Below are 26,783 nucleotides of genomic sequence, written 5' to 3'. Positions count from 1 at the left end.
CTGTTATATTGGCTTTAGTTTTAGAATTGCAGTTTGTAGAATTAGTTCCCTTTCATTGGTATTCTTGCATATACTATTCGTTCAATAAAAGAGTTTGTCATTAAAAAAGAAGGTAAATTGACAGGTACCAAGCCAGGGAGACTCCAACATACTAAGACCAGGAGAATGAGGTTTATTAGTAAGTCATTTTCAAATGTCCCTGAGGGTTCTGGGCTCACTGGTCTGGTCATGGGCTGAATATTAGATTAAGGGAACAGGTGTGGTAGGAGGAATTCTCAGCCCTTCTCTTCCCTCTTCAACCAAAGCAGCTCTGATCCCCTGGTTTCTACATTAGGGTTCCGGGAAAGACTCTTCTTGAAAAACAATGTTCCTTAGCTTTAAAGACATTCTCTAGATCAGGGGTGGGGAATGTCCATTTCTTGGGCCGTATAAGTCCCACAGAATCATTCGGTCGGACCCTGCCAAGGCATTAGGGGTGAGTTAATTAAACGTTTGACCAAATATATCAGGCTAATTTTTAAGTTGATAATTTTGTATGGCCTGAGAATGTTGTTACATAGATATCCAAATAACCTTTAGCAGAAAAAAAGGTTCCCACCCCTGTTCTAGGTGTTGGAAGGTGATGGGGGTATTACACAAAGAGGTAACAGGGTTAGATGCTTATTTAGGAAAATAGCTCCCACATCAGGTCACACATGTAGTTAGGTGCCAGAGCCAGAACTTGAACTTAGTCTGACCCAGAGTCTGCCCTCTTAGCCATGGCACTGCCCATGGTGGTACAGGCACGAGAGTGATGCGTGTAGCAGTCAGGCACTCACACCTACGGTCAGAGAGATCAGGGTTCGAGTCCTGATGCTCTTATAAACTGTGCGACCTTGATACTCATTTTCTCATCTATAAAAATGCACAGTCTCTCCATTACTTGCTCCTGCTATTGGGAGCATCTGGATGTGTCCTATCTTACAGCCACCCCGGAGGGGCACACCTGTGTCGAGAGAGAACAACAGCCACGAGTCTAGTGTGAAGATTTCCGGGGACGTCAGCTCCTTTGTCCAGAGTCAGCAGGGGGAAGCACTCTTCCATGCCCCAGTAGGGCTTTACGAGGTACTTCTGAGAGCAAGGCGGCCGCATGAAGGGTGTGTCTCTGTCCCATTCTCTGCATGTCCCTTCGCCCAGGGTGTTCCGAATAGGAGGGAGTCTCCAGGTAAACGCCAGGTAGCCTTCTGACTCCAGACTCGTGTTTCTCAACCTTCATGTGCCTATGAATCATTGGAGGCTCTTGTTAAAATGCGGGTTCTGGCCCTAGCTGGTTTTGCTCAGTGGATAGAGCTTTGGCCCTCGGACTGTAGGATCCCAGGTTCAATTCCTGTCAAGGGCATGCACCTGGGTTGCAGGCTCGATCCCCAGGCCCTGGTTGGGGCATGTGTGGCATCGATGTTTCTCTCTCTCTGTGTCTCTCCCCGTCCCTTCCACTCTCTCTAAAAATCAATGGAACAAATATCCTCGGATGAGGATTAACAACAACAACAACAAATTGCAGCTTCTGGTTCAGCAGGTCTGGGGCAGGGCCTGAGACTCTGCATTTCCTCTAACGAACTCCCAGGTGGTCCCTATGCTGGCTTCTATGTTAGACTCATTTTTGCCAAATAGAACTTTCTATGACTATAATAATAGTCCAAACTGCCTCAGTCCAGCATGGTAGCTCTTACCATCATGTGACTCAAACATTAGTGTGACCGGGGCACTGAATTTCAAATTTAATGTAACTTTTATGTAATTGGCATCATAGAGGTAGTGGCTATATTATTGGACAGCATAGTCCTAGAGCATGGGTAATTTCATTTTTGGTACTTTAGCACTGATGGATCAGTCATGGGTATGGATGCTTCTACATATAAACCAGCAGCTACCAAAGCTGGCAGCGTAGCTCCCGCCTGCCCACTCTCACCCTCTCTACCATATCACTACAGCTGTCTGTGCCAGGCACTGAGTTAACAGTGTTCATATATTTTAAGATTTAATCCTCACAATAGCCCCGTGAGATAGGTCTTATTTTTAATCTTCATTGTACAGATGAGGACATAAAGGCTTGAAGAGGTTAAATCCCTTGCTCAAGGTTATGTAGGTAGTAAGTGTTAGAAATGGTCTTTGAACCGGTATTGACTCTTATGACCTCTACTCACTATTCCTCTGAATGATAAAGAGACATGGTTGTATAATAGAAAAAGTATAGTGTGGAATCAGATGTTCCCATTCTGGCTGAACTCCCCACAAATGTGTGACCTTGACAGGTTACCTAACGTCAGAGATCCCATCAGGGAGTGGGCTAATCATCCCCGCATTGCAGGACTGCGATGCCTGTTCAATGAGTTCTTGTGTTAAGCAGCTGGCTCAGCGCCTGGACCTAGCACAGCGCCACTCTAGGGCTGCTTTGGGCAGTGAGGAGTTTCATGATCCTTTTCATAGGCTGACTTCTTCCCAGTCTTCCTGCCTGCCCGCCCCGCCCCCCACCCCAGCTCTTTCTGAGTAGAGCTTTTTCTGGATCACCTTGAGTTAGAACATTCTGCTTTGTCTCTGGTTCCAGGGAAACTATGTGGCCATCTGCTATGTTGGTGACCAAGCAGAAGCCAGGATCAGGAAGCCCTCTGTGCTGCAGGAAATCCGGCTGGTGAGGTCCCCACCCTGGGAGGAGACAAAGCTGCGCTGTTTTCAGACCCTCCTTGCCAGCTTCCTGTTCCCACCTGGAGTGGGTGTGGCCCCAGTCCAAAGGAGCATGGGTGGAAAGCAGCTTCCCTTAACTTGGCCCACCACCCTCACCCCTGACAGCCCAGACTTCAGACCTAAGATTTTTTGCCCTGACTCAGGCACCCCCAGCCTGGGATCCTTCCTAGCCTTGCTCATTTCCCTTAATTCTCCCTGGCCTTAATTCTGCATCTTCATTCTTTGTATCTGTGATGGCTGCTCACCTCCCTTGAACCTGGTCCTCAGAGGAAGTCAAGTTCATTGGGACTTCTTACTCCAAATCTGTGATCCATCCTGGCCCACACACTGGCATTGACAGCCATCAATACCAGGAAGCAGGGCTGGGTCTATTTACTGTGACGTGATTTCATTTAATGCCCAGGCTAAGGTTCAACTTTGATCATTCCTCTTGTTTATATGCTGGAGGCAGACTGCCTGGATTTGCCTCCCAACTCTGCCACTAGCAAGTGGTATGATCTTCAACATGTTACTTAACCTTTTGAGCATTAGTTTTCTCATCTGTAAAATGGGAGCAGTTATATAGTCCTCACCTCACAGGGTCTTTGTGAAAATTAACTGAAAGTATGTAAAGCACATATGTATAGCATAGTCCCTAACACAGAGGACATACTATAATCATAAGCTATTACTACCATTATTATGTTCAGGTGTATGAATTAAGGCATGAAAACATTGTTCCCTTCTTCAGTGTCTGCACAGAAGCACCCAACATCTGCATTATCACTCAGTATTGCAAAAAGGGAAGTCTTAAGGTAAGTACAATAGGAAATCTTACCTTAGGTTTAATTAGCAGCAGCTATTGAAGAACTTTCAGTGCTTTTGCTCCTTCATCCAAGAACAGTTCCTCTCTAGTCTAATTGCAAGACCTGAATTATCCTGTTGGGCTGCCTGCAGGGGATCAGCTTAGCAGTGGAGTTGCCAAGTATCTGGTTTCCTTTCTTCTGGATGGAAAATGGCTGGGCTAGATTTTGTCTTCTTAGCTGTCACAGCTGCTCCTGAATTGCATTCCTGGGTCACATCCCATACTACCTATGGGATGTGACCATCCGCTTTATGTCAAGAATAAGGAAGTGTTTATAAAACTCAAGACTGCGTAACTTTCTCACTATTGAGTCAGGTGATTATATTTCCGGGGACATTTTTTTGGCTCTGTCTCAGGTTGTATGAGTTCTGGTCAAAAACACCCAATGTAGACCTCACTGGTTTGTCAGCCTGTGGACCAAAGGGTTTCAGGTTCGATTCTGGTCAAGGGCACATACCTTTGTTATAGGCTCCTACCCAGCCCGGGCCTGGTGGGGGCTCATCCAGGAGACAACCAATTGATGTGTTTCTTTCACATTGATATTTCTCTCTGTCTTTCCCTCTCTCCCTAAAAATCAACAGGATTAACAACAACAACAACAAAAACCATCCAATGTAATAGAACCAAACCCATTTAACATAAGAAGCTCACTGTGCTTCAGGTTGAATCCCTGGTGCTATTTTAAGTAACTGTTTTTCAGGATGTTTTGAGAAATTCAAATAATGAAATGGATTGGATATTCAAGCTCTCATTTGCATATGACATAGTCAATGTGAGTATAACATAAGCTTATGCAAAGAACAAATACCATGGTATTTTTGAATTGTTCTATGTCTTGAATTAAATCAAACTGTAATCTTTTCTCAAAATTCAGGTTCTCCTCTTCAAACAAAGCGATCCCACTTCTAAAATCTACCACTTCAATCAGATTTCCCATTCTTTTCTCTCTCCCTGACCTCAAGTAAATATCAAGAGAGTAAAAAATATTTTATACTAAAGTCAGAAGGGATGCTATGTTTACCCAACCAGAAAAGAGCAGGGTACTTACATTTTAGGACAGAACTTTTTGCCCAAAGAAAATCTAATTGCTAGATCATAAAGCAAGCTGAAGTATTCCTAATACTACTTCCTTTTCCCTAGTCCCCGATTCCTTTCCCCAGAAAATGGGGATCAGTGCCATAATAACCACAAAGCTGTTATACAGGGGGTGCAAATCTTTGAATTTATATATACAGGCAGACTCTTTACTTTGGGCAAAGGGGGCTGAGGTGGCTGTAAAAAGGGGGATAATAATAATAATAATGGCTAAAATATATTTAGAGCTTTCTTTGGCCCCAATACTTTCTAGCACTCTGTATATATTAATTTACTTAATTTTCACAACAAAATATAAGGTAGACCTATTATTAGCCCCATTTCATAGATGGGAGATAAGTCAGATGGGCTATGTCATTAGGTACCCGAGGCTGACGTTCTCAACCTGGGCTAAAATATGGCTGTTCTTTCTAACCTCACTGCATCTGTTTTATCATAAGAGAGGACCAAGTCTATGACCTGAGGTTGGGTTCTGGTGAGGGAGCCCCTCAGTCCGACAACCAGCAGGGCTGGGCATCATCTCTCAATGAACAGTTCATCCATCAACCAATAGATTCCTGTGGGCAAGACCCATTCTGGTGTTGTGAGGGATACAAAGGTGAAACAAAAACTCTGTCCTTCTGGAGTATAAGGCTGTGACTCCTTGAGTGACTTTGACTTTTGGTTCCCTCTCTGGACCTCAACATCCATGTGGGTTAATGGATGAGGTTGGTCTGTTGACATCCAAAGTCTTTTATTACTCATGGATTTAATTGCTCTTTGTTTAAGGAGCTGAGTCTTAATGGTCTGTGAGACTTCGATTTCCTGGGCCTTAATGGGAAGCAAGTTAGACAAACAGAAACCTTGCTGGTTTCCTTGTGATTGGGTCTCTATGGACAACACTGGGCCAACACTGTTATTTCAGTAAACTTTATTGAGCATCTGTTAATGATTTATCTCACTCTGGGCACTTTTGCAAGAAAACAATGACTTGTTTCTAATTTGAAATGGCTTAAAATCTAGCTAGAGGAAAAAAAACCCACAGGAAATGCACATATACAATTATTGATATTGGTGGTGGTGGTACAGTTATAAATCATTGAAGTTGTGGTGGTACAGTTATAAAATAGAAGAATATGACATGGCATCCTCTCCTACTCTGGCTCCTCTCCTCTTCCCTTCACCCACATTTCTCTTCCTACAGCAAACCCAGGGAAGTATGCTAGACTTCCAATGATCTGATTCCTGCCCCCTTTCAAAACAGCCAACATCATTTATATTGGATGTGAAGAATTCACTCACCAAAGTCTGAATGCCCAATAGATTTAGCCTTTCCAGTGTCACCATTTGGTTTTCAAGAAGCATTAAGCCAAAGGTTTCTCTGAAGAAATACTGGGGTGGGTGAGAATGATAATTAAAGGGGGAAATCTCCCAGGTGGCATCAGCTACCTTAGGTTACTGAGTCTATCCCCTACTCTAAGCCAGAAGAACAGCTTGGCACCTTGTTTTGGAAGTATCGCTTTCCCTAGAAATGGAGTGTGCATAGGATGGGACTGGTTAAGGAGGTCACAGTGACCTAGATCAGGGCACTTTGAGGCCAGTTACTCTGCCAGCATTCCTTGAAAGGGGACTACAAGTAACACAATTCACTGCAGCCTCTTAGAGCTTGCCATGGGTGACCTGACATGAACCCAGGCACTGGGCCAACCTCTGTGGGTCATATTGTGTTTCTGGCCACCAATCATAAAAATAATTCCTCCCCAGATTTCAAGCCCAGACCTGGCTAGTTGGAGCCTTCCTGGAGAAATTCCAGACGCAGCTCCAGCCAGGCCCCTCAGCCAGGGTTCGTTGAGTGAGTTGTACCTCCAACATGCGATTCAACTCTATTATCTCAGAACACAAACAAGCCACAACGATAAAGGAATATGCCTTCCTGACTTTCGGGGGTCAGGGGACAAGGGTGGGATACTCACTGGCCTGCAAGTTTCCTTATTGCTTTCTGTATCAGCCTGTATTGCTAATGTAGTATTGGCTTTGGGCTCTTGCTGAAGTGGGACAGTGACTCAGCCTGTCATCACTGCTGGAGGCAGAGGTGAGTCCCTGAGCTGGTGCCCAAGAGGTCCAAGGACCCTGTCTCTCGGTGTAGTAGTCCATTCAGGAGCCCTTCCTGGAACCTTGATGGCCAGTGCCTCCTCGTGGCCACGCCCATGGGTGACTTCACTTCCTTCTCAGCTGGGCTTAAGATTCATTTGAACCTGGCTGTCCTTGTATAAGGGTGTTAAGAGAATTCCTCCACAATCATTTAGGGTGCTAGGAACAGTAAAATCTAGTGGTTTAGAAGTAGTTGGGCTTTGTAGGTAACACAGCCTGGTTTCTATCCTAGCTCTGCATCCACTCCTTGGGAGCAGTTTAAAACCCCGAGTTTCCTTGTTGTGAAACAAAGAAGGAGAATATTACCTATCCCAGCAAAGGCTAAATGTGATAGAGAACATGTATTAGGTCCCCTGTTCCAAGTACTTCAATGCATAGTGCAAAGTAAGTCTCAAAAAAAAAAAAAAAAGGGTTTATGGTTGCTTATTTGTTCATCACGAATCCATATTACAGTATGGATGTTCCTGGAACCTCATGTCTAAAATAATCACTTCTCACCCTCTGCCCTTCACAGCCTTCTTTTATCAGCAGAGGATCAGCTGGTTGAGGGGCTGGGCTTGGGAATCACACTGCAGAATTCCTAACCCAGCTCCACTGCTGGCCGGCTGTGTGACCTGGGTCAAGTTCATTTCTCTCTTTTCTCATCTGCAAAAGGAGGTTGACGATCATACTACCGACCTCTGCAGTTCACTAGGTGTTACATGAGCTAGTTTAAGTAAGGGACTTAGATGGCTACCTGGCATAAGGTTAGCACTCTAAACTTAAAAAAACTTCCAGTAAAAGCCTTGAGAAAGAGCTGTTGTCCTTTTTGCTCTTACTCTGAAACCTCTTGGCTGAGGCAGGTGTGAGAAGGCCCAGGCTACCCAGCCCGAAACAGGTAAATCAGCTCTATGACAGCCCTGTGCCTGGGACATACTGAGTTGTCAGTTTTCTCCCAGCTCCCAAACAAAGGATTCTGAAAATAAATGATTCAGAGATTCAGATTAAAGATATAGAGGTCCTTTAGGTCAGTATTTTAAGTCCAAGAAACTGGCTATGTTGAATGACTACTATTTAAATGTGTCGTCACTGAAGCCTTTGAGGAAAGTAAGGAAATAAAGAGCCAAATGGGAACAGTGGGCCCCTCCCAGTCCCCAAACCATGATGGTTGGCTTCTGACATGCAGTTAGCCTTTTCCCTTAACCTTCATTTCACTCCTTCTAGGTCTGTCCTTGCAACTATCAGAGAAATGCCAACATCTGCCTCTCTAACCATGTTTCAAATATGGCAGTTCTCATTTTCCAAATTGATCTCTTCCTTTCCCTGTCCTTCCCAAATAATTGTTTCCCTCCTCTGCCCATGGAAAGACACACCCCTACCCTCCCTCATCTCCTTGCTGGATGAGAACAATAACTGCCTTTCTTAAAAAAAAAAATTCAAACTAGTCTTCTTCCTTTACCATATATTTGACCCCCTTTACCCTCTTTGTCTTCCCCCAACTGGCTTCCCCTCTGGTAACCATCATGCTGCTGTCTATGTGTATGAGTTCATTTGTCTTATTTGTTCATTTGTTGGTTTCTATTTTGTATCCCACATATGAGTGTAATCATGTAGTTCTTGTCCTTTTCTGGCTTATTTCACTTAAAATGATACTCTCTCAAGAACCATCCATGTTGTTCCAAATTTCAATATTTCATTTTTCACTGCTGAATAGTATTCCTTTTATATATGTACCACATCTTCTTTTTAAAATATATTTTATTGATTTTTTACAGAGAGGAAGGGAGAGGGATAGAGAATTAGAAGCACACCCCCTACTGGGGATGTGCCTGCAACCAAGGTACATGCCCTTGACCGGAATCGAACCTGGGACCTTTCAGTCCCCAGGCCGATGCTCTGTCCAGTGAGCCAAAACAGCTAGGGCTGTACCACATCTTCTTTATCCAATCGTCATTCCTCAAGGGGTACTTAGGTTGTTTCCAGGTCTTGGCTTTTATATCCCTGCCTTTCTTACTCACTTCCCTTAGCAAGCTTTTTTTTTTTTTTTTTTGATTCAGTAAATATTCTTTATCACATTTTTCATTAAATTTAAGTAGATATTTACTTTGTGTCATGCATCATGTCTGATGTCTTGCGAGGTAGGGTTCATTGTCATCTCCATTTAGATGAGAAGAAGGAGGCTGGTAGGGGTAAGGTAGCTTGCCCTCTACTAAGTGGTAGAGCTGGGATTTGAACTCAGGACTAGGATCACTAGGCTAGCCTTGCCTTCAGGGACCAGAAATTGTTTTCTCCTTTCTGGGTATCTGTGCTCATCTTGACTCCTCGAGTGAAGGGCCGTGTCAGTGGCTCTTGAACAAATGAACTGAGATAGCTACGTCCCCTACCCTGGGTCTGCACATCTGTGTTCCTGTCCATCTGTCTCTCCTGCCACGGGTGTCCTTTGGCACCTGTTTTAATTCATTTGCTCATTTTCTCGCTCCCAGGGCATGCTGTTCCTTCATAGGAGCCCACTGAGGTCCCATGGGAACCTGAAGCCTTCCAACTGCCTGGTGGATGGTCGGATGCAGGTGAAGCTGTCGGGATTTGGGCTGTGGGAACTCAAGTATGGCCGGACATACAGAACCTATAATGAGAACACCAAAGACCACTCAGGTAACCACTGGCAGGTCTTGGACCCACTAGCTTTTGGTTGAGTGGTAAAGGGGTTCGCTCCTTACCCCATTTCTGCTTCCTGACGCTCATGTGCACAGTACCTGTGGGTGGGCCTTCCTCTGGAGCCAGCGGTGTGTGGCCGCTCTGTTCACCCAAGGAGACGGGAACAGGTGGAACGAGTCCACGGTGTGATGTCTGAGTGAGAGGAACTGGTCCTCATCCCAGCTTAGCTGGGCGACCTGAAACAAGTCACCGTCCTTCTCTGTAGTCCTCTGTGTCCCGTCACATCTTCCTGCCTTCTCAGTGTAGAATGACAATCTGCCAGGCGCTTTAAGGATGAAGGGGTTGGCAGTTCTGTTCTCTCTGGGTTTCAGTATCACTTGAGAAACTTTTAACATTTTATAGGTGGCTGGGTCCCACCCCGCAGCCACTGAATCAGAATATCTGAAGATGGGGTCTGGGCATCACATTATTTTTAAAGCTCCCAAGTGATTCTGGTGGGCGTCTAAAGGCAAGACCTGCCATTGGGAGTCAACCTCCTTCTCATGGGAGCAGTGGAGGCAGCTGAGTGCTCTTGCGTCTCACCTCCTACGTCTCTGGGTCCTGTTGAGCCCAGTGTCCTCAGCCCTGACCACTTCCCTCTGGAGCAGCACGTGGCAGCAGCTTTGCTGAGTGCATGTGGGGAGGTCCTGTAACATGAGGTAGAATGTGTGTTACAGAGAAAGACAAAGGGGGCAACTTAGAAAGCTGTTCGTAGTCATTCCTATTTCTCTATCCTCCATACATTTTCTTTAAATGATCGTACCTCTAATAACACAAGCCTATACACCTCACTAGAAAAAAATGTAAGTGTATAAAATATCCAGAATAGATAACTCTAGAGAGAAAATGCAGGCTGGTGGTTTTCTGGGGCTGGGGATAGAGGGGGACAGGGAGAAACTGCTTAAGGGGTACGGGGTTTTATTTGGGGGTATTGAAATGGTTGGGAACTGGATAGATGGATAGAGGTGGTGGTTGCACAACATTGTGAGTGTACTAAATGCCACTGAATTCTCACTTTAAAATGTTTAATTTTATGTTATGTAGGCAATTCAGAAAGGGAAAAGGAAAAGGAACGCCACCTGTCACTGCACAGCCACGAGTTAGCGCTATTAACATGTTAGTGCCCGTTCTTCCCGGTTATTTTCTCTATTCACACACAGGGAACCTAGTTGCTCTGTAAGTCGGGCACCCTGGGGGCTGACTTCTCGGGGGCTGGATGCTCTCAGTTCTCCTGAGCTTCCTAAGCTAGAAAGGGCGGCTTTCTGGTCCTGCCTGGAAACTCTCACTCCAGGCCCACGTCTCCTTGCTTTGCAGAGCTCTACTGGACTGCCCCAGAGCTGTTGCGGCTCCCAGAGGCGCCCCGGTCAGGCACCCCAAAAGGAGATGCTTACAGCTTCGCCATTGTGATGAGGGAGCTGATCCACCCGCATGCGCTCGGGCCTTTTGAGGACCTCAACGAGACACCAGACGGTAACGCTGGCAGCGGCTCCTTGGCAGGCTTTGCTGATCTGGGTTGGCTTGTAAATGCTTGTTTTTGTGATTGTTTTTGCTAAATGTTTCTTAATTTACAATTTATTTCATTCTTATTTTTTCTTTAAAAAATTTATATATTTTTTAAAGAATTAGAAGATCATTACAGTTTGATTTAAAAAATCAAGGAACTCAGAATTACATAGTTTATTCTATAACAGCAGCCAGATTCTGTTAGACAATGAGTAAGATTGTGTTGCTTCTCTACACAATAGCCTCCCCTGGCTTCCCATTGTGGGAGTGAAGACTAAGTCCTTACAATGGCCTGCAAGACCATCAAAGGCCTCAAACCGGCCTCAGTGATCTTGTACATTAGTGTGCTAGGGCCACCATAGTAAGTTGCCACAAACCTACCTGCTGGCTTGAAACAACAGAAATTTACTCTCTCATAGTTCCAGAGGCTAAAAGTCCAAAATCAGTATTCAACAAAGCTGCACTTCCTAGAGGCTCAGCTTTTGGTGGTGGCGCAGCCTTCACGGGCTTGTGGCCGCAGGGCTCCAGTCTCTGCCTTCATCTCCACATTGACTCCTCCTCGAAATCTCATCTGTCTGTAAGGACACTTGGCATTGGATGAGGGCCCACCTGGATAATCCAAGATGATCTCCTCAACCCAAGACTCTTGATTATATTTGCAAGACATTTTTTTTTTTTTCAGAGAAGATCATAATCATAGGTTCTGGGGACAAGGACAAGGACATACATCTTTGGGGATCACCCGTCAGCCTACTACACCTTCCTGGTTTCATCTTTCATGGCTTTTTCCTTTCAGTCACACAGGCCACCAACATGCCAGACACATTCCCACCCCAGAGCCTTTGCACATGCTGCTCCCTCTGCCTGAGTATCTCTCACCTTATATTTGCATATACAAATTTGCCTCATTCTTTTTTAGGGACTACAGAATTTTTCATTGTAAGGATATGCCATATATTATTGATTAATACACATTTGGATAGTTTGCCATTTTTTTGCGATTACAAAATGCTTGTATCTTTTGTATCTGAGCAGCCTTGTATCTTTGTGGACATATGTGAATGTTTCTTCAGGATAGATTTCTGTTCATGAAAAGGAAGAGATAAAAGCATTTTAAATATATTTCCTTTTTTTTTTTTTTTATAAATGCTGCCCAAGTGTACACTTACGAAGGATATATTCAGTTTTGTTTTGTTTCTGCTAGGTTGACACATTTCACCAAAGAAATGCGAGTAACATTAGTAGGAAATAGAGAAAATTTTTTTATCAAGATTAGAAAAATATAACCCCTTGGAACTGTTATTTTCCACCTTGTCTGTGCATTGGAATTGCACAGGGAACTCTAGTAACTGCTGGTGCCTGGGTCTCAGCCTCAGAGATGCTGTTGCCTGTCTGGGCAGCAGAGTGTTTGAAGCTCCCAGGTGATGCTAATATGCATCCCAGATTGAGAATCACTGTCTTGGAGAGAAGACAGGGATGCGTGCGTGTGTGCATGTGTGTGTGTGCATGTGTGCGTGAGTGTGTGTGTGTGTGTGTGTGTGTGTGTTTCTATGGACACACAGTCCACCTTTCTCTCTTGACCTTTCCCCCCTTTTCTTCTCCTCGCCCACCATATCTAATGCATCCCCAATGGCCTAACTTCAGTCTCATCTTTAGATCATGATGCCTTCTCAGGAGACTTTTTCAAGTCAGGAGCCTTTCTGAGTGTATGCAGTCACTTTGAAAGTAGACCCTAGTTTCTAATTTATGGCTAAATGAAGCAGAGGGGAAACTAATCCCAAAAGGTCAATTAAAAAATCCAGGTGCATCTGACTTTGGAACCAAGAAACTATGCAGAACTTCCCAGACTGAGCCCAGGCAGGAGTCCACCTAAACCGCTCAGCTCTGCCATCTGACCGTCCCAGTTAGGGTCGGGGTAAGGAGTGGAGGACAACCAGTATATTCCCCCTCACTGTGGTCCTCTGCTCACAGTGGGACTATGTACTCAGGACTGCAACCAGGGGGAAAAGTGCAATGTGTAGCTACGTTCTGGACACACACACTTCTGCCATTAACTTCTCATCCTTCCCTACAAATACCCCTTTGTGCTGGGAACTGAATAAATAGATTCTTTGAGAAACTAGACCAGCGGTTCTCCAACGTTGGTGGGCATCCAAATCACCTGGTTTGTTGAAACAGAATTGCTGGTCCCACCCTCAGGGTTTCTGATGCAGTAGGTCTGGCGGAGGCCTGGTATTTGCATTTCTATCAAGTTCCCAGGTGGTGGTGGAGATCCAGAGCTTGTAAAGCACTGGTCCAGCGTGGTCCACTTGTTAGAAATGCTAATTTTATGGGCGCTGACCCAGAACTTCTGATTTGAAAACTGAGGAGGTGGGTCTGGAATCTGTGTTTTAGCAAGCCTCCCCCCTTCCAGGTGTTTTGATGTGTGTGAACACTAACCTGTTTGGGCATCTATATCTATATCTACCCATCTGTATTTATATTAAGCTAAACATGAGTTCATACTGACATCTCCAATATCATTAGAACATGTTCATTTATTCTAATATCCCCATTGCTTATTCATAACCTTCCTAAGCAACCGGGAGACCCTGGCTCCATCCATTTACTTGTTCGTTCAATCCCATCTGTGCATAGAGTACTTTCAGAGTTGCTGATTGGTGCCTCCGTGAGGAGCATCCTGACCAACTAGAATATAGTAATTATGAACAGCTCCTTTGTCTTCAGTCTTATAGTCTCCAGTCATTTCAAAAGTTTCCTAAGTCGGCACTCCCCGCCACCTCCACCCGCTCCAGCGAGGTCACATCATACATTTGTCACGCAGTTGGATTGTTTGGCCACAAATCTGCATTCTGTGTTGGGGTCATCTAATCCCCCAACTGATATTTTTTAAAATTATCAGTCTTCAAGGTTCACTCCTTGGGCTGGAAAGTTCTATGGGTTTTGGCAAATAGGTAGTGTCATGTATCCACCGTTACAGTGTCATACAGAATAGTTTCATCATCCTAAAAAAAATTCAGGTCCTTTGCCTAGTCTACTTTCTCTCCTCCCCAAACTCTTGGCAGGCTCTGATCTGTGTTCTGTCTCTATAATTTTGCCTTTTCCAGAATGTCACATAAACAGAATCATGCAGAATACAGCCTTTAAAGACTGGTTTCTTATACCTAGTAATATACATTTAGGATTCATCCATATTGTTGCACCTACAGTAATTTTATGGTAGAAACCAATGAGGAAGAGAAAGTAAGTAGGTTTACAAAGTTGGATTCAGAGCCAGAACACAGCGGTAATATTTATTATTTGTTAAAAGATCTTTTATGTAACATATATGGAATGCAAAATTCTATAAAGCACACTGGGGATTTCTACTATGAAATGCGTATATGCTTCTGAAATCATATAGAGATATGCTTTACTTTAAGAAAAGTTCTATTAGAAAAAATTAGTCTAAAAAACAGATAAATCAGGGGGTACTTGGAGAATTTATATTTAGATTCCTCATTTTCCAGAAGGATTCAGAATATTTCTTATAACATATTCAGATTTCTCTGAAATTCTAATCTGTTCTGTGTACTTGGAAACTCAATACACAAATTTAAGAGCACATCTGTGTAAAGTGAAGCATGCTAAATGGCACAAAGTTCCAACATTTAGATATCTAAACCCAAAATGGATTTCAGAAATCCTCAGCCGAATCCGAGACCCCAGGGCATCGGTTCCACTGCGACCTTCCCTGCGAGAGGACAAGGCCAATGAGAAGATCGTGGTCCTGGTGAGGACGTGTTGGGATGAGTCACCTGAGAAAAGACCCACATTCCTTTCCATCAAAAAAATTCTACGAGATGCCAGCCCCAAAGGGTGAGTTTGGTGTGCAACAGACATTTTCTCCTCCTCACTGAGCCATTAGAATTTTGAAATTATGTGGCTTCCTTCCTTCCTTCCTTCCTTCCTTCCTTCCTTCCTTCCTTCCTTCCTTCCTTCCTCATATACTTAGTGCCTACCACATATAGCAAAGCACTGTGCTATATGCTGGTGAAGGTGGACTGATAAATTCTCCCTATATTTCACAAATGTTCCCAAAATGGGTCATACTTCCATTGCCCTCCTTTGTCCATTCCAGACATCACTAGCCCATCTAATCTGTCAAGGTCCCAGGGAGATCAGTGACAGGGCCTCAGACTCTATTCAAACCAGCATTCCAAGGGTCATGACTACTCAACTGGGATTGTGCTTATGCAATAAAGAATTATGCACCAACCTTAAAGTAGGCTATTGAGTTAAATTAGTCACTCCTCTCAAAGAATGCTCTCAATAGTAACTGGCTTCAAACCAGGATAATTACATCATCTACCACATTGAACATATGAAGGCACAGCCATGTTAGAAGTAGCCGGGGGTAATAGGGAAAGCCCTGTGCTAGAAGTTAGGAGTCTATGCCTGATGTTGCCATTTCACTATGCATCTTTAACATGAACAGCCCTGTATTCTGCATTTTCCACATCAAAATAGTTTTACAAGGTATGCGTCAGGTCAGTTGATATGTCCTGACTTTTTACCCAGAAAATATGGTCCCCAATGTTAAAGCAAGTATATTTCCATGTGGGATTCAGTGTCCTCATCTGAAAGATGAGGAATTTAAATTTCTCTGAAGAGCCTTCTAAAGCAAGAGTCTATAGGATCTAGAAGTACCCCTTATATCTGAAAAGAAAATAAAGAATGACCTGTCCTAAAGCTCTACATTTTTGATTGGTTGTGACAATGGTATGAAGGATGTTGGGCCAGTGAATGCTACCACTTGTTGAGTGTCCACTGGATTCCAGACTCTCAACATTGTCTCCCTGAATCCTTAGAACAACCCTTCAAAGTATGTATTATTATTTTAAAACTAGGGGCCCAGTGCACAAATTTGTGCACCTTGAAAGGCACTGTGGGCCATGAGGTTGTGGTGGACACAGGGGCAAGTCTCAGCCCATCTTCCATGCCCCTGCCCAGCCCCTCTCACCGTGGCCTCTGGTCTTCTGCCTGCCAGCAGCCCCATTCCCGCCACCGCGGCCAGTGCCGGGCGCTGGCAGTGGGTGCGAGCAGTGGCTCCAGCACTGGCTGCAGGTGCAAGCAGGGCTGGTGCAGGCAGCAGGTGCACACGCTGGCCAGGACCACGGTGTGCGGGAGCAAAGAATTTTCAGTAACCACCAGAGGCTTGCCCCATGACAGTGACCGGTGCCCCGCCTTGGTCTGGCGCCCCCGCTCACCTATTCTACCATCCCGCTGTGGCTGATGCCCACCATGTTCCGCGCATGCCCCCTGGTGGTCAGCACACATCATGGTGACTGGTTGTTTGGTTGTTCCACCTTTTGGTCTAATTGCATATTTGGTCTATTTGCATAGATGCAAAAACTGAGGTCAGAGGAATAAAGGATAAAGATTGAGATCTCAGAGCCGATAAAGGTCAGGCTCTGTCCTACCAAATGGCCTCTTTGCCATTGACACTTCACTGCTGCCCATTGGCAACCTGAAGTTAGAAACCTTAAGACCAAGTCATGTTTTCTTGGAATGTATAGTTGGAGGTTGTGCTCAATTATGATCCTAAAGTTCTTAGAAAAAGACTCTAACGTCTGGGTTCTTTTAAAGCCACATGAGCATACTAGACAGTATGGTGAGCAAGCTGGAAGTGTACGCCAATCACCTGGAGGAGGTGGTGGAAGAGAGGACCAACCAGATGATGGCAGAGAAGAGGAAGGTGGATAAGCTTCTGTCCACAATACTGCCCAGGTATTCCAGAGAGTTGGAAACCTTCACACCATGTTCTTCTAAAATGGATCAAGCATTTTGCATGTAATTTGGTACACCCTATAAAGAGAGATGGAGGCCAAAGCCCTAGAATCCATAGGAATAGAGAGTGTAGGTCTTTTATTTTTTTTTTATTTAAAATGTTTTCTATAACTTATTTTATTTATTTTTGAATTTAGGTGTTTATGTATGTACTTGACCTGCTTTGCTCATTTTGCTCTCAATCTTTAAAATACATTTTACATAAAAATTCCCCAAATGAAATAGTTTACTTTCAGATCATTTATTCATATATGTCAAATGACTACAAAATCCATGCACTTGGTGTCTCAGTTAGGAATGAGTTTTTTTACACAATTTATTTTTTAGTAGTCATCTGTATATTGTATTGTGTGTTCACCACTCAAAGGAAGAGGGTAAAGGAGGGATAAATGGTGATGGAAGGAGATTTGACTTGGGGTGATGAGACCATAGGTCTTTTACGTGGAAGATGGTGGATGCACCAACAGAAGAGTGACCACTAGATGGCGCTCCAGGTCCACGAGTCTAGTCAATTGCTAACTTCCCAGTATTTTAGATTGTATATCCAAAACCTTTGCACAATACAATACAGTATTTACCCATAACTTTAGATTTAAAACTTGCTTTCTTTTTTGTCTCTATTTTCACCTGTGCACTCTCTAAAACCTTGACAGAAGCCTCTTCTGTTAAAATTCCTGCACCCTTCCTATATATCTTGGAGCAAAGAAATGGGGTTGAGGCTTTGAATGTGTTAATGCGAAATTGGTAGATTGAAGTAAAAATATTGATTTATAGATCAGTGAATGCTTACATTTGCTTCCACATCTGCAGACCAAGTCTTTATAATCAAACTCTACAACCATAGGGGGAAATAAAGTGCCCTGAGGGAGAAAATCTTTTTTATGTGATCGGTTCCTCCCCTTCCCCAATTAAAATATTTGTTTAGACAAAATGCAGGTGGAGAAGCAGGTATTAGAAAAATCCCTCTAGATGATGGATTTTGTTAATAATAATAATTTTTTTAAAAAAACCTAAGCCAATGAAGCAAAAGGACCTACCAGGGTGACTTTGTAGGGAGGGGTCTGTAGGAGACAACATGAATATGAAACTGTTAAGTAACTGTTCTTTTCTCTGGTTTCAGCTTCATTGGAGAACAGCTTATAGCTGGAAGGTCCGTGGAACCAGAACATTTTGAGTCCGTGACCATCTTTTTCTCTGACATCGTTGGATTCACAAAACTCTGTTCTCTCAGTTCTCCCTTGCAAGTTGTGAAGCTCCTCAATGACCTCTACAGTTTATTCGATCACATCATTGAAACTTACGACGTGTATAAGGTGAGATGCCTGGTTCCTGGGTTGAGTGAGGGTGAACCGGCCCTAGACAGCAACCAGGAGGAGGGCGCAGTTCAAGCTGGCAGTCAATCTCAATTCATGGCAGAAACTCAATATTTTATTCCTGTTTGTTCTCTGGAAAAGGGCTTGATTAATCAGAGATGTATGTACTTGCCAAGAAGTATCAGTTGTTCCCTCTGTTTTCTTCCATTATTTTATCTCCCAGAAAACTCATTTCTGAAAGAGGCATTGACCTACTGCTGGCTAATTCCTCTACTTCCCTCCTGAATATATGTCCTGCAGAGCCAGAGAGATTTAGCAGATTCACTCTTCTTTAAAGATTGTCTTTGGCTCTGTTACTGTGATCCTTAGCAATTAAAAGAAGACAGCTTCCCAAGCTTAGATGAGCAGTCTGATAGCTAAGGTGAGACACCAACCCGCTGCCCAGTGCTACTGTGGGGATGGATGAACAGGGTCACCTACAATGAAAATGGTTGTGGGAGAGGATAACAAAAACGTGCATGGCCTTCTTTCAGCGGGTGATGATGATGGCCAGTTGTATTTTCTGACTTTTCAGCTGAGGCCAGATCATGTCTCCAGAGTGCCCATGTCCACTCATGCTTGGTGGGCAACCACAGTGTACCAGTCTGACCATGATTTTAGGGCTGTGCTATGGCCCAGGCGCCAGGGAGGTTTGGGGGACAGCATAGTCATGTTCCTCAGTGATATATCCTCAATTATTATCCCCCAATTATTGTTGCCTCTGTTAAGGACAAAGGAAAGGATGGCATGGATAATTTCAAAGAGCAGATCACTTAACGCTCAACAGAACCTATCTGACTCAGGGGGGCCTCCTCTGAGGTTTCCTCTTAGTGCTATCTGTGCAGTTAGGTTTTGTATGAGCCAATCTAGAATCAATTTGTATTTCTAAACGTGCTTGTGGTGGGAGAGATAGCATAGAAGCAGTTAGACTTGTGGGCTAGTTAACTCTGCAAGTTCATGGTAACCAGGAGACAGACGTGTTAGTACCACCTGCTACTGTGAAATTCCACATTTTACCACATCATCGTTGGAGTCTGCTAAAAAGCAAACATATCTGGAAAGGGCTCTATGTAACTTTAAATTTAGACATGTCATTTATTCTCTGTAGTGAAGGAAGGATTTGAAAGCTGATTTTATTAGGAGGATGGAGAAAGAGGAGGACTGATCAGACAGATACATACATGGATCCACTTGAACCTTCAAGATCTACCCCATCTGTACACTGCTGCTTGTCTAACTGGTTTTGAACATGGGTTGGCAATAAGGGTCACCACCACTATCAGATTTCAGAGAAGGAAGCAGTGATTGTGGCGAGGAAGGCTTGGGGCAGGAAGGCTTTGAACCTGCACGAGGGCAAATTTGATAAAATGCGGGACTTTGATGGAGTGGAGGTTAGAGAGTGTGGCCCTTCAAAGTCTGGGGCCTCAAAGCAAGGGTCCATAATGGGGGACCTTGATCTCTGAGCCCACCCCAGCACAAGGCCACATCATTGCTTTGTTTCCAGGTCGAAACCATTGGAGATGCATACATGGTGGCTAGTGGACTTCCCATCCGCAATGGAACTCGGCATGTGGAGGAGATTGCCACCATGGCCTTGCACTTCCTCAGTGCCACCGTCCACTTCCAGATCGGGCACATGCCTCAGGAGAAGCTCAAGCTCCGCATTGGCCTCCACACAGGTAGACAGCACTGGTGGCAGGTGGCCTCATGGTCCAGGTGTGGTGGCAGGTAGTTCCGGTTTCATGTCCTAGGTGCGCGGCTTTTAGGAAACCCTGAAGCTAAATGGTAACACATTAAGGAAATAAAAGGTTGAGTTATGTTCACATGTATATTTCCAGTTAGCTAGATTGCTTGGTAACAACAAGGACACACAAAAACTCCAAGGTGAACCAAAAATGAGGAGGAGATGGAAAACCAGGAGATCACATTGGGCGGCTTTCCCTCCGTGCCTCTGCATTTGATGCCCTTTGATCTGCTCTGTTTCTGACAAACTCATGGGCACGTGACTCGTGCAGAGTCCCTGCACGGGGTTCAATGCTCTTCTGTCCCTCTCCAGAAAGTCTTAATCAGTTTTGAATGAGGGGGTCTCTTATTTTCATTTTTTGACCAGGACCTGCAAATTGTATAGCCGTACTTGCTCCTACCTATTCTTATGGCTTTACTAAGGTAAAACCTGGCCCCAATCAGAATGAATTAGCCCCAAGTTTGTGCTGCTGTTGCTTTGTTTACATTTTCAGTGCATGAATAATATTATCACTAATTTCTGTCTTAGTTAGCGTGGTTGTTATAACAAAATACCATAGTCTGGATGGCTTAAACAGCAGGTATTTTTCTCACAATTCCAGATGCTGGGAAGTTCAAGATCAGGATTCCAACATGGAATCCCTGTGGGAGCACTTCCTGGCTTGCAGATGGCGGCCTCTGGTTGTGTCCTCACTGGTGGAGAGAGAGAGCTGGGGTGTCTCTCCCTCTTCTTGTAAGGGCACTAATCTCAGCCTAAGGGCTCTACTTTTAGGATCTCATCTAAACCTAATAACCTCCAAAGGCCTCACCTCCGAATACCATCCTATTGGGGATTAGGGTTTCAACATGCGAACGTGGGACAGACACAAGCATTCAGTCCATAACAACTGGTTATGTTATTTTCCACCAGAAGTGTGCGGGTTCTGCAGTTTGCCTCTTTGTAATCCCTAAAATCTACTAGTATTGCCAAGCTTTGCCCTTCAGCATTGATTGAATTGCATTTGTTGGTCTGATGTGTACCGTGGAGTCCAGTCCTTGGGAATGCAGACTGGTTTTGGCCATCGGTTCTTCCCTCTGCAGGTCCTGTGGTGGCTGGTGTGGTGGGAACCACTATGCCCAGATACTGTCTGTTTGGAGACACTGTGAACATGGCCTCCAGAATGGAAAGCAGCAGCCTGCGTGGGTATCACTTTCAGCGTGTGGTAAACACAGTGTCACTGTCCCTCCAGGCCCCTGTCTTTAACCGGAGGGTATTTTTAGAAGACCTATTTGCATTTTGTCTGCTGGTTTCCATTTCCAGGGGAAGATCATTATCCACTTCAGGCAACACCGGTTGCAAGCTTTGTAGGTGGAGTTTCACACTGTCCTCTCTGTGGAGCCATGTAAACAGCCTGCCCCCTTCCAAAACTCTCCATTCTAGCCAGCCAGGCACACATACAACCAGGTCATTTAAATGAAGAGCAGGAGGCAGCAGACTTTTTCTGTACAGGGACAGACAGTAAATATTTTAGGTTTTATTGACCAGAGTCTCTGTTGCAACTACTTAACCGCTATTGTGTGTGAAAGCAGCCGTTGAGAATATCTAACTGATGGGTATGGCCATGTCCCAATAAAACTTTATTTGTAGGTACAGGTGGCGGGCTGGATTTGGCCTGTAGGTGGTAACTGGCCCACCTCTGATGTATAGTTTTGTTGTTGCTGAACAGACCTGTGGCCAGAAGTTCCAGGGGATAGCAAATTGTTTTGTTTTACAGTAGTTTTGTTGCATTGATAAAACCTCTTTTAGCTTCTAAGTAGAGATTTTAAGGATACATTTTGAAAGTGGAGCCCAGCTGTATAGAGTCAGTTCTGTTTTCTGGTCATAGATAACATATCAAAGTGTGAGCAGTACCCAATAGTGCCTGAGCAATGCCTGGATGGTGGTGGTGGTGGTGGTATGGGGGGGTGTCCCAGCCCAAGTGCCCCAGAGTTCAGAGAGGTTGCCTAAGATTTGCTGGCAGCCTGCGAATTTGGGCAGGGTAGAGCTCCCTCTCCACAGCAGCGCTTGCCCCACTGAACCTGTACAAGGTCACAACCAAGACTAACTAGACAATCACTGGTTTTTGGAAGCTCTCCGGATTCACGTCTCTCAGAGCACCGCAGGCGCCCTGCTGGCATTGGGAGGGTACAATTTGCAAAAGAGAGGCACCATTTCAGTCAAGGTAAGACCAACTGCGTCCACCTGCTCCTTTGGGTCTCTAATGGAGATGTTGAGGACTTGACAGGATGAGGGAATCTCTATGCTGAGGGGCGTGGAGACCCCTAAGGTCCATATGAAGGCCCCTGTGACTGCCAGGTCTTCCTTCAGAGAAGACTGTACCATTCCCTCAAATGGTCAAATATGGAGTCCAGGACAGGAGACATCTTATCTCCCACCTAGATCAACCCCTGTGGGATGCTCCTTTCTCTTTGTCAGAGATGGTTCCCTGGTCTCTGCTTGAATTCCCTAGTCTAGTCTACTCAAGGCAACAGCAAATACAAGCCCAAGCATTATAGCACCCATAGCTCTTCTATGCCCCTTCTCTTGAGTCTAAAGTGCCCAGGCAGAGGGGATAGAAACCCGTTGGCTTGGGGGTAGTAGGCCCTCATGTCTGTACATTTAAATATCCCTTCCCTTTCCCTCTGCCTTCTGCCGGCACCCAGGCTGTCACTGAAATGTGCCAGGACACAGGCGCCTCTTTCTGATAAACACTGCCTGTCTGGGTGGGAAGGGGGTTCTCCTCTTGGAGATGTTCACAGTGGGAGTGGCGGGTGCTTACTGTGGCATTGGGTGTTTGGGTGGGTGTGAGGGTCCAGGGAAAGAAGTAAAAGGGAAGAGGGTGCCTCAGCTCCTCAGTTTGCTGAGTCTGGCCCTGGTAGCTGTATTTGATCAACTGACTTCAGAAAAGAGGAAGAATTTTCTAGAAAGCAGCAGTGTAGACCTAGCTTTGAATCCTGTCCCACTACTTACTAGCTGTCTGATTGGGGAGATTGGTTTTATCATCTATAAAATGGGAATGGTGATAATACTTCCCTCAAAGGGTGAATATAATGATTCAATGTCTATGAGATGCATCACCTGAGGCCTTTCTCATAGTAAGACCTCAACGTACTTATTATTATTTTTTAAAAGGTGTTCTTTGCAACAAACTTTAGCCTCCACTGGCCCTTACCCCCTAGGCCATCACTGACTGTCCATCTAAGCTTATCAGCAAAGCCCAAGTAAATGATCAATATTTCATCGATAATTAGGCCTTTCCCTCATTGAGGCAGTTACTGGCTAGTTTCAATTCTGGCTACAAACAATGTTTTCAGCAAGCAAGCAAGGGAGACCTGGCTTGTCTGCTCAGAGGCCACACTTCACTGGCGGCCTCTCCTCCCTGTGATCCACCACCTGTCTCCCCTGCCTCCCACAGGGCAAAGGAGAACAAACAACTTTCTGGTTGAAAGGCAAAGAAGGCTTCTCTATCCCCCTCCCCGAATTTACTGAGGAAGAGGCTGAAGTCCCAGAGCTCTTCTGAGGCGAGTATTTTCTTTAAAGTTGTTTGTGGGGCCCCATGGAAGTCCACGGGGTGCATTAAATATACCATTTCTGGGGTGTAGTTCCTGGGTATTGAGTCAGTCTCCCTATAGGGGGCGCCATCTAGCTGGCCTCCTCATTCCACCCCAGGGTTCTGTGGCCTGGAGCAGATGTGGATTTGGATGAGCTGGATGTAGTGAGCTCATTTCCTGGGGGACCAAGGCTGAGTTGTTGCTCTCAGCCCTGCCAGGGAGCCTGTCATAGCTGCCAAATATTTTCGGCTCATTAGCTTGTGAATTTGCAGTGAACCCAGTTTCATTGTGGAGGAGGGGCCACCCACAGGTCTGGCCCTGTCTGCTTCCTTTGCAAGGTGGCTGCTCCCTAACCTTTAGTGCTTCTTTTCCTTATCAGCTACTCAGCCTGCAAGGAGAGGCAGCTCATATCAGAAGGCATCTGAGGAATGTTTGCAGGGGATAAAGTTCTACCTAAGGTGTGAGCGATCACAGAAATCCAAGAGGGCCAGGCCACTCCAAACAGGCAGGACACCTGCAGTCTGCAGCCCTGACCTCTGGGAACATGGCAACTTCCAAATGGATCATGTCCCATCCTCAATGCATTGCTTAATGTCTTTCCTATCCCCTGGGCAAAGCATGCAATCAAGGCTTGGCTTTTAAGTAGAAGTTTTCATTCATTTAGGATGTGTTTAATTGTTTAGGTAATCTCCCGCAGACAAAGATGAATGAGCCCACCTGTCCTGCTGTGCGTATTTCCCCCTTTGCACAGAGAAGAGGATTCCGTGTGGTTTTATTCTGTGGTTCTGTAATAGATGTGCTGAACCACGAATGCATTTGCAGTCCTTCTTTTTCTACCCCTTGCAACTCCTCGCGTCCAGATGATCTTCCGTGGGGCTGCTCCTGAACGTGGCAGAGCAATTCCAATGATGTCTCGTGTCCGTGTCCAAGACCTCTTCCTGTTGAATTTCCCACGTCTGAAGAGGGAAAAGCCAATGGGAATGGGGAGGTTTCGCTTTGTTTTGTTTTTTAGCATGGCCACTGTGCTGTCTTTGTGGAGGTATTTTTGAGCTCTGGTCTCTGCTTGAATTCCCTAGTCTAGTCTACTCAAGGCAACAGCAAATACAAGCCCAAGCATTATAGCACCCATAGCTCTTCTATGCCCCTTCTCTTGAGTCTAAAGTGCCCAGGCAGAGGGGATAGAAACCCGTTGGCTTGGGGGTAGTAGGCCCTCATGTCTGTACATTTAAATATCCCTTCCCTTTCCCTCTGCCTTCTGCCGGCACCCAGGCTGTCACTGAAATGTGCCAGGACACAGGCGCCTCTTTCTGATAAACACTGCCTGTCTGGGTGGGAAGGGGGTTCTCCTCTTGGAGATGTTCACAGTGGGAGTGGCGGGTGCTTACTGTGGCATTGGGTGTTTGGGTGGGTGTGAGGGTCATAGATAAATAAAGTACCTTTTGGTGGATTGAGAGTGTTTAAAACCAAACTAACTAGTGGCCGAGGGAAGTGCTTTACAAATGGTCCCGTCTCCATCAAGCTCCTGAGCGTTTCCATCGGCAGAACTTTTCTTTAGCCCAGAGGTGGGTGACTGAACTCTGGGACCTGCACAGACTCCACTTTCTGTAGCACGATTCCATTTTCATTGTAGTAGGTTCAGCTGCTCTCCGAAGGCCTTCAGCATCAAAGGGGAAAGCTTTTGACTGATGCTTAGAGAGGGGAAGGGCAGAGGTATTTATATGAAGGAACAGAGCACTTCCCCTGCTACCCCAGTATGGTGACAGTGGGCCTACATGTATCTCCTCATGCCTCTTAACTTCTTCCCTTGTTTGGGATTGGGCCTTCTGGATCGCAGACACCATGCTCCACCACGAAAGGGAATAAGGCAAGTTCTGCTCTGAGGTCGCTTAGAGAGATGGGCCAGTCCCCATCCATCCATCCATCCATCCATCCATCCATCCATCCATCCATCCTTCCATCCATCCATCTGAAGATTTAATTAATTCAAGGAGAATTATTGAGCACTTACTCTGTGCCAGGTACCACATTGGGGGTCACAAGAAAATAATGAAACTTTCTTTGGTCTTTAGCTCTGTTTAGTTGGAGAAAGGGGGCATAAATAATAGTAATGCAATATATTAAGAACTAAGAGAGGTATGGACAAACATGTAGAAGTAACTAAGCAATCGGATAATGTTACTATTTAAAAAGCATTAGATAATGATACACAGATGTAGGAATGGGGAGGGGTATGGCAGTTGTCTATTATTATCCGATCTTTGTATTTTAGGGAATGTGTTTCCTTCCAGCCCTAGCCCACATGCTTACTTAAGTAATAGTCCTATAATAAAAACGTGGCTACTTCTGCCTTTTTCACTGAACATTTCAACATAAATATTGGGCACATACACATAAAATATACATGCATGCATGTGCATACACATACACAGATACCACATGCACACACATGTGCATATATACATATATACATATATACATGAAAATATACCCATACATACATATTGAGTACACACATAAACATATCTCCATCTCTATCTCTAATCTCATCTCTATCTCTAATCTCATATATACTGATGTGTATACTCAGTATATATGTGTATATACATATATATGTGTATATACATATATGTGTGTATATACATATATATGTGTATATACATATATATGTCTAAATATATACACATAATATATATAATATATATTCAAGTTTTGAGAGAGAGTCTTTAGGGATAATAACCAGGAATTTTGATAAGAGCAATTTTCTAAAATCTGAGGGAGAATGTGCTCTTTCCTCCTCTCTAAATGTCTCTTTTATGTTTAGCACTAATGGGAACTTGCAAGAGAGACTGTTGGGGAGTGCTTTCTCTTAACACCTTACTAGAGAAGCTATGAGATGTGAAGGGTAACCAGCCATCATGGGGCTGTTAGTTAACTTGAAGACAAAACACACCCAGTCGCTGATGATAAACATTAGGACTTTAGAGACAGAGGTAACCAAAAAGAATTTCCCCTAAAATGTTAATCATACGAAATGGCTTTACCTCCTTGCCTTAGAAACCCAATACTAGGAATTTTGAAATGTGAACGTAGGATAGAATGATGGGAGGTCTGTGAGGATATATGTGAGTCTTAAAGCTCTAGTTGTAGAAAACATGGGGAGGGTTGGAATTATCTACCGACATGATATATTAACACTGTGAGCTTAGTCATATGTCGTTTGTTTTAAGGCATTTTATTTATTCCATAGCACCAGGTAGAGAACAAGATCATTAAACTTTAGGATAAAGTAAAGCAAAACTAATACAACATTATTTTACTCTGAC

At 44.6% G+C, this 26,783-nt stretch overlaps 1 protein-coding gene across 1 annotated transcript in view; it reads left to right on the top strand.

The window, feature by feature from the left end:
• Positions 1-23,429, top strand: part of LOC103288664 (guanylate cyclase 2G-like) — a 39,491-nt gene extending 16,062 nt beyond the window's left edge. Inside the window, exons 9-21 of the mRNA XM_054728805.1 lie at positions 967-1,104; positions 2,585-2,668; positions 3,411-3,515; positions 4,266-4,337; positions 9,253-9,421; positions 10,778-10,933; positions 14,647-14,824; positions 16,595-16,735; positions 17,916-18,108; positions 19,652-19,826; positions 20,971-21,069; positions 22,000-22,091; positions 23,325-23,429. Coding sequence (XP_054584780.1) covers positions 967-1,104; positions 2,585-2,668; positions 3,411-3,515; positions 4,266-4,337; positions 9,253-9,421; positions 10,778-10,933; positions 14,647-14,824; positions 16,595-16,735; positions 17,916-18,108; positions 19,652-19,826; positions 20,971-21,069; positions 22,000-22,091; positions 23,325-23,429 — 1,707 coding nt within the window. The remainder of the gene's footprint in view (positions 1-966; positions 1,105-2,584; positions 2,669-3,410; positions 3,516-4,265; positions 4,338-9,252; positions 9,422-10,777; positions 10,934-14,646; positions 14,825-16,594; positions 16,736-17,915; positions 18,109-19,651; positions 19,827-20,970; positions 21,070-21,999; positions 22,092-23,324) is intronic.
• The last annotated feature ends 3,354 nt before the right edge of the window (positions 23,430-26,783 follow it).

The sequence above is a fragment of the Eptesicus fuscus genome, chromosome 17 (assembly GCF_027574615.1).
Source record: "Eptesicus fuscus isolate TK198812 chromosome 17, DD_ASM_mEF_20220401, whole genome shotgun sequence".
NCBI classification, from domain to species: Eukaryota; Metazoa; Chordata; class Mammalia; order Chiroptera; family Vespertilionidae; genus Eptesicus; species Eptesicus fuscus.
This window is presented reverse-complemented; position numbering and strand designations above follow the sequence as displayed.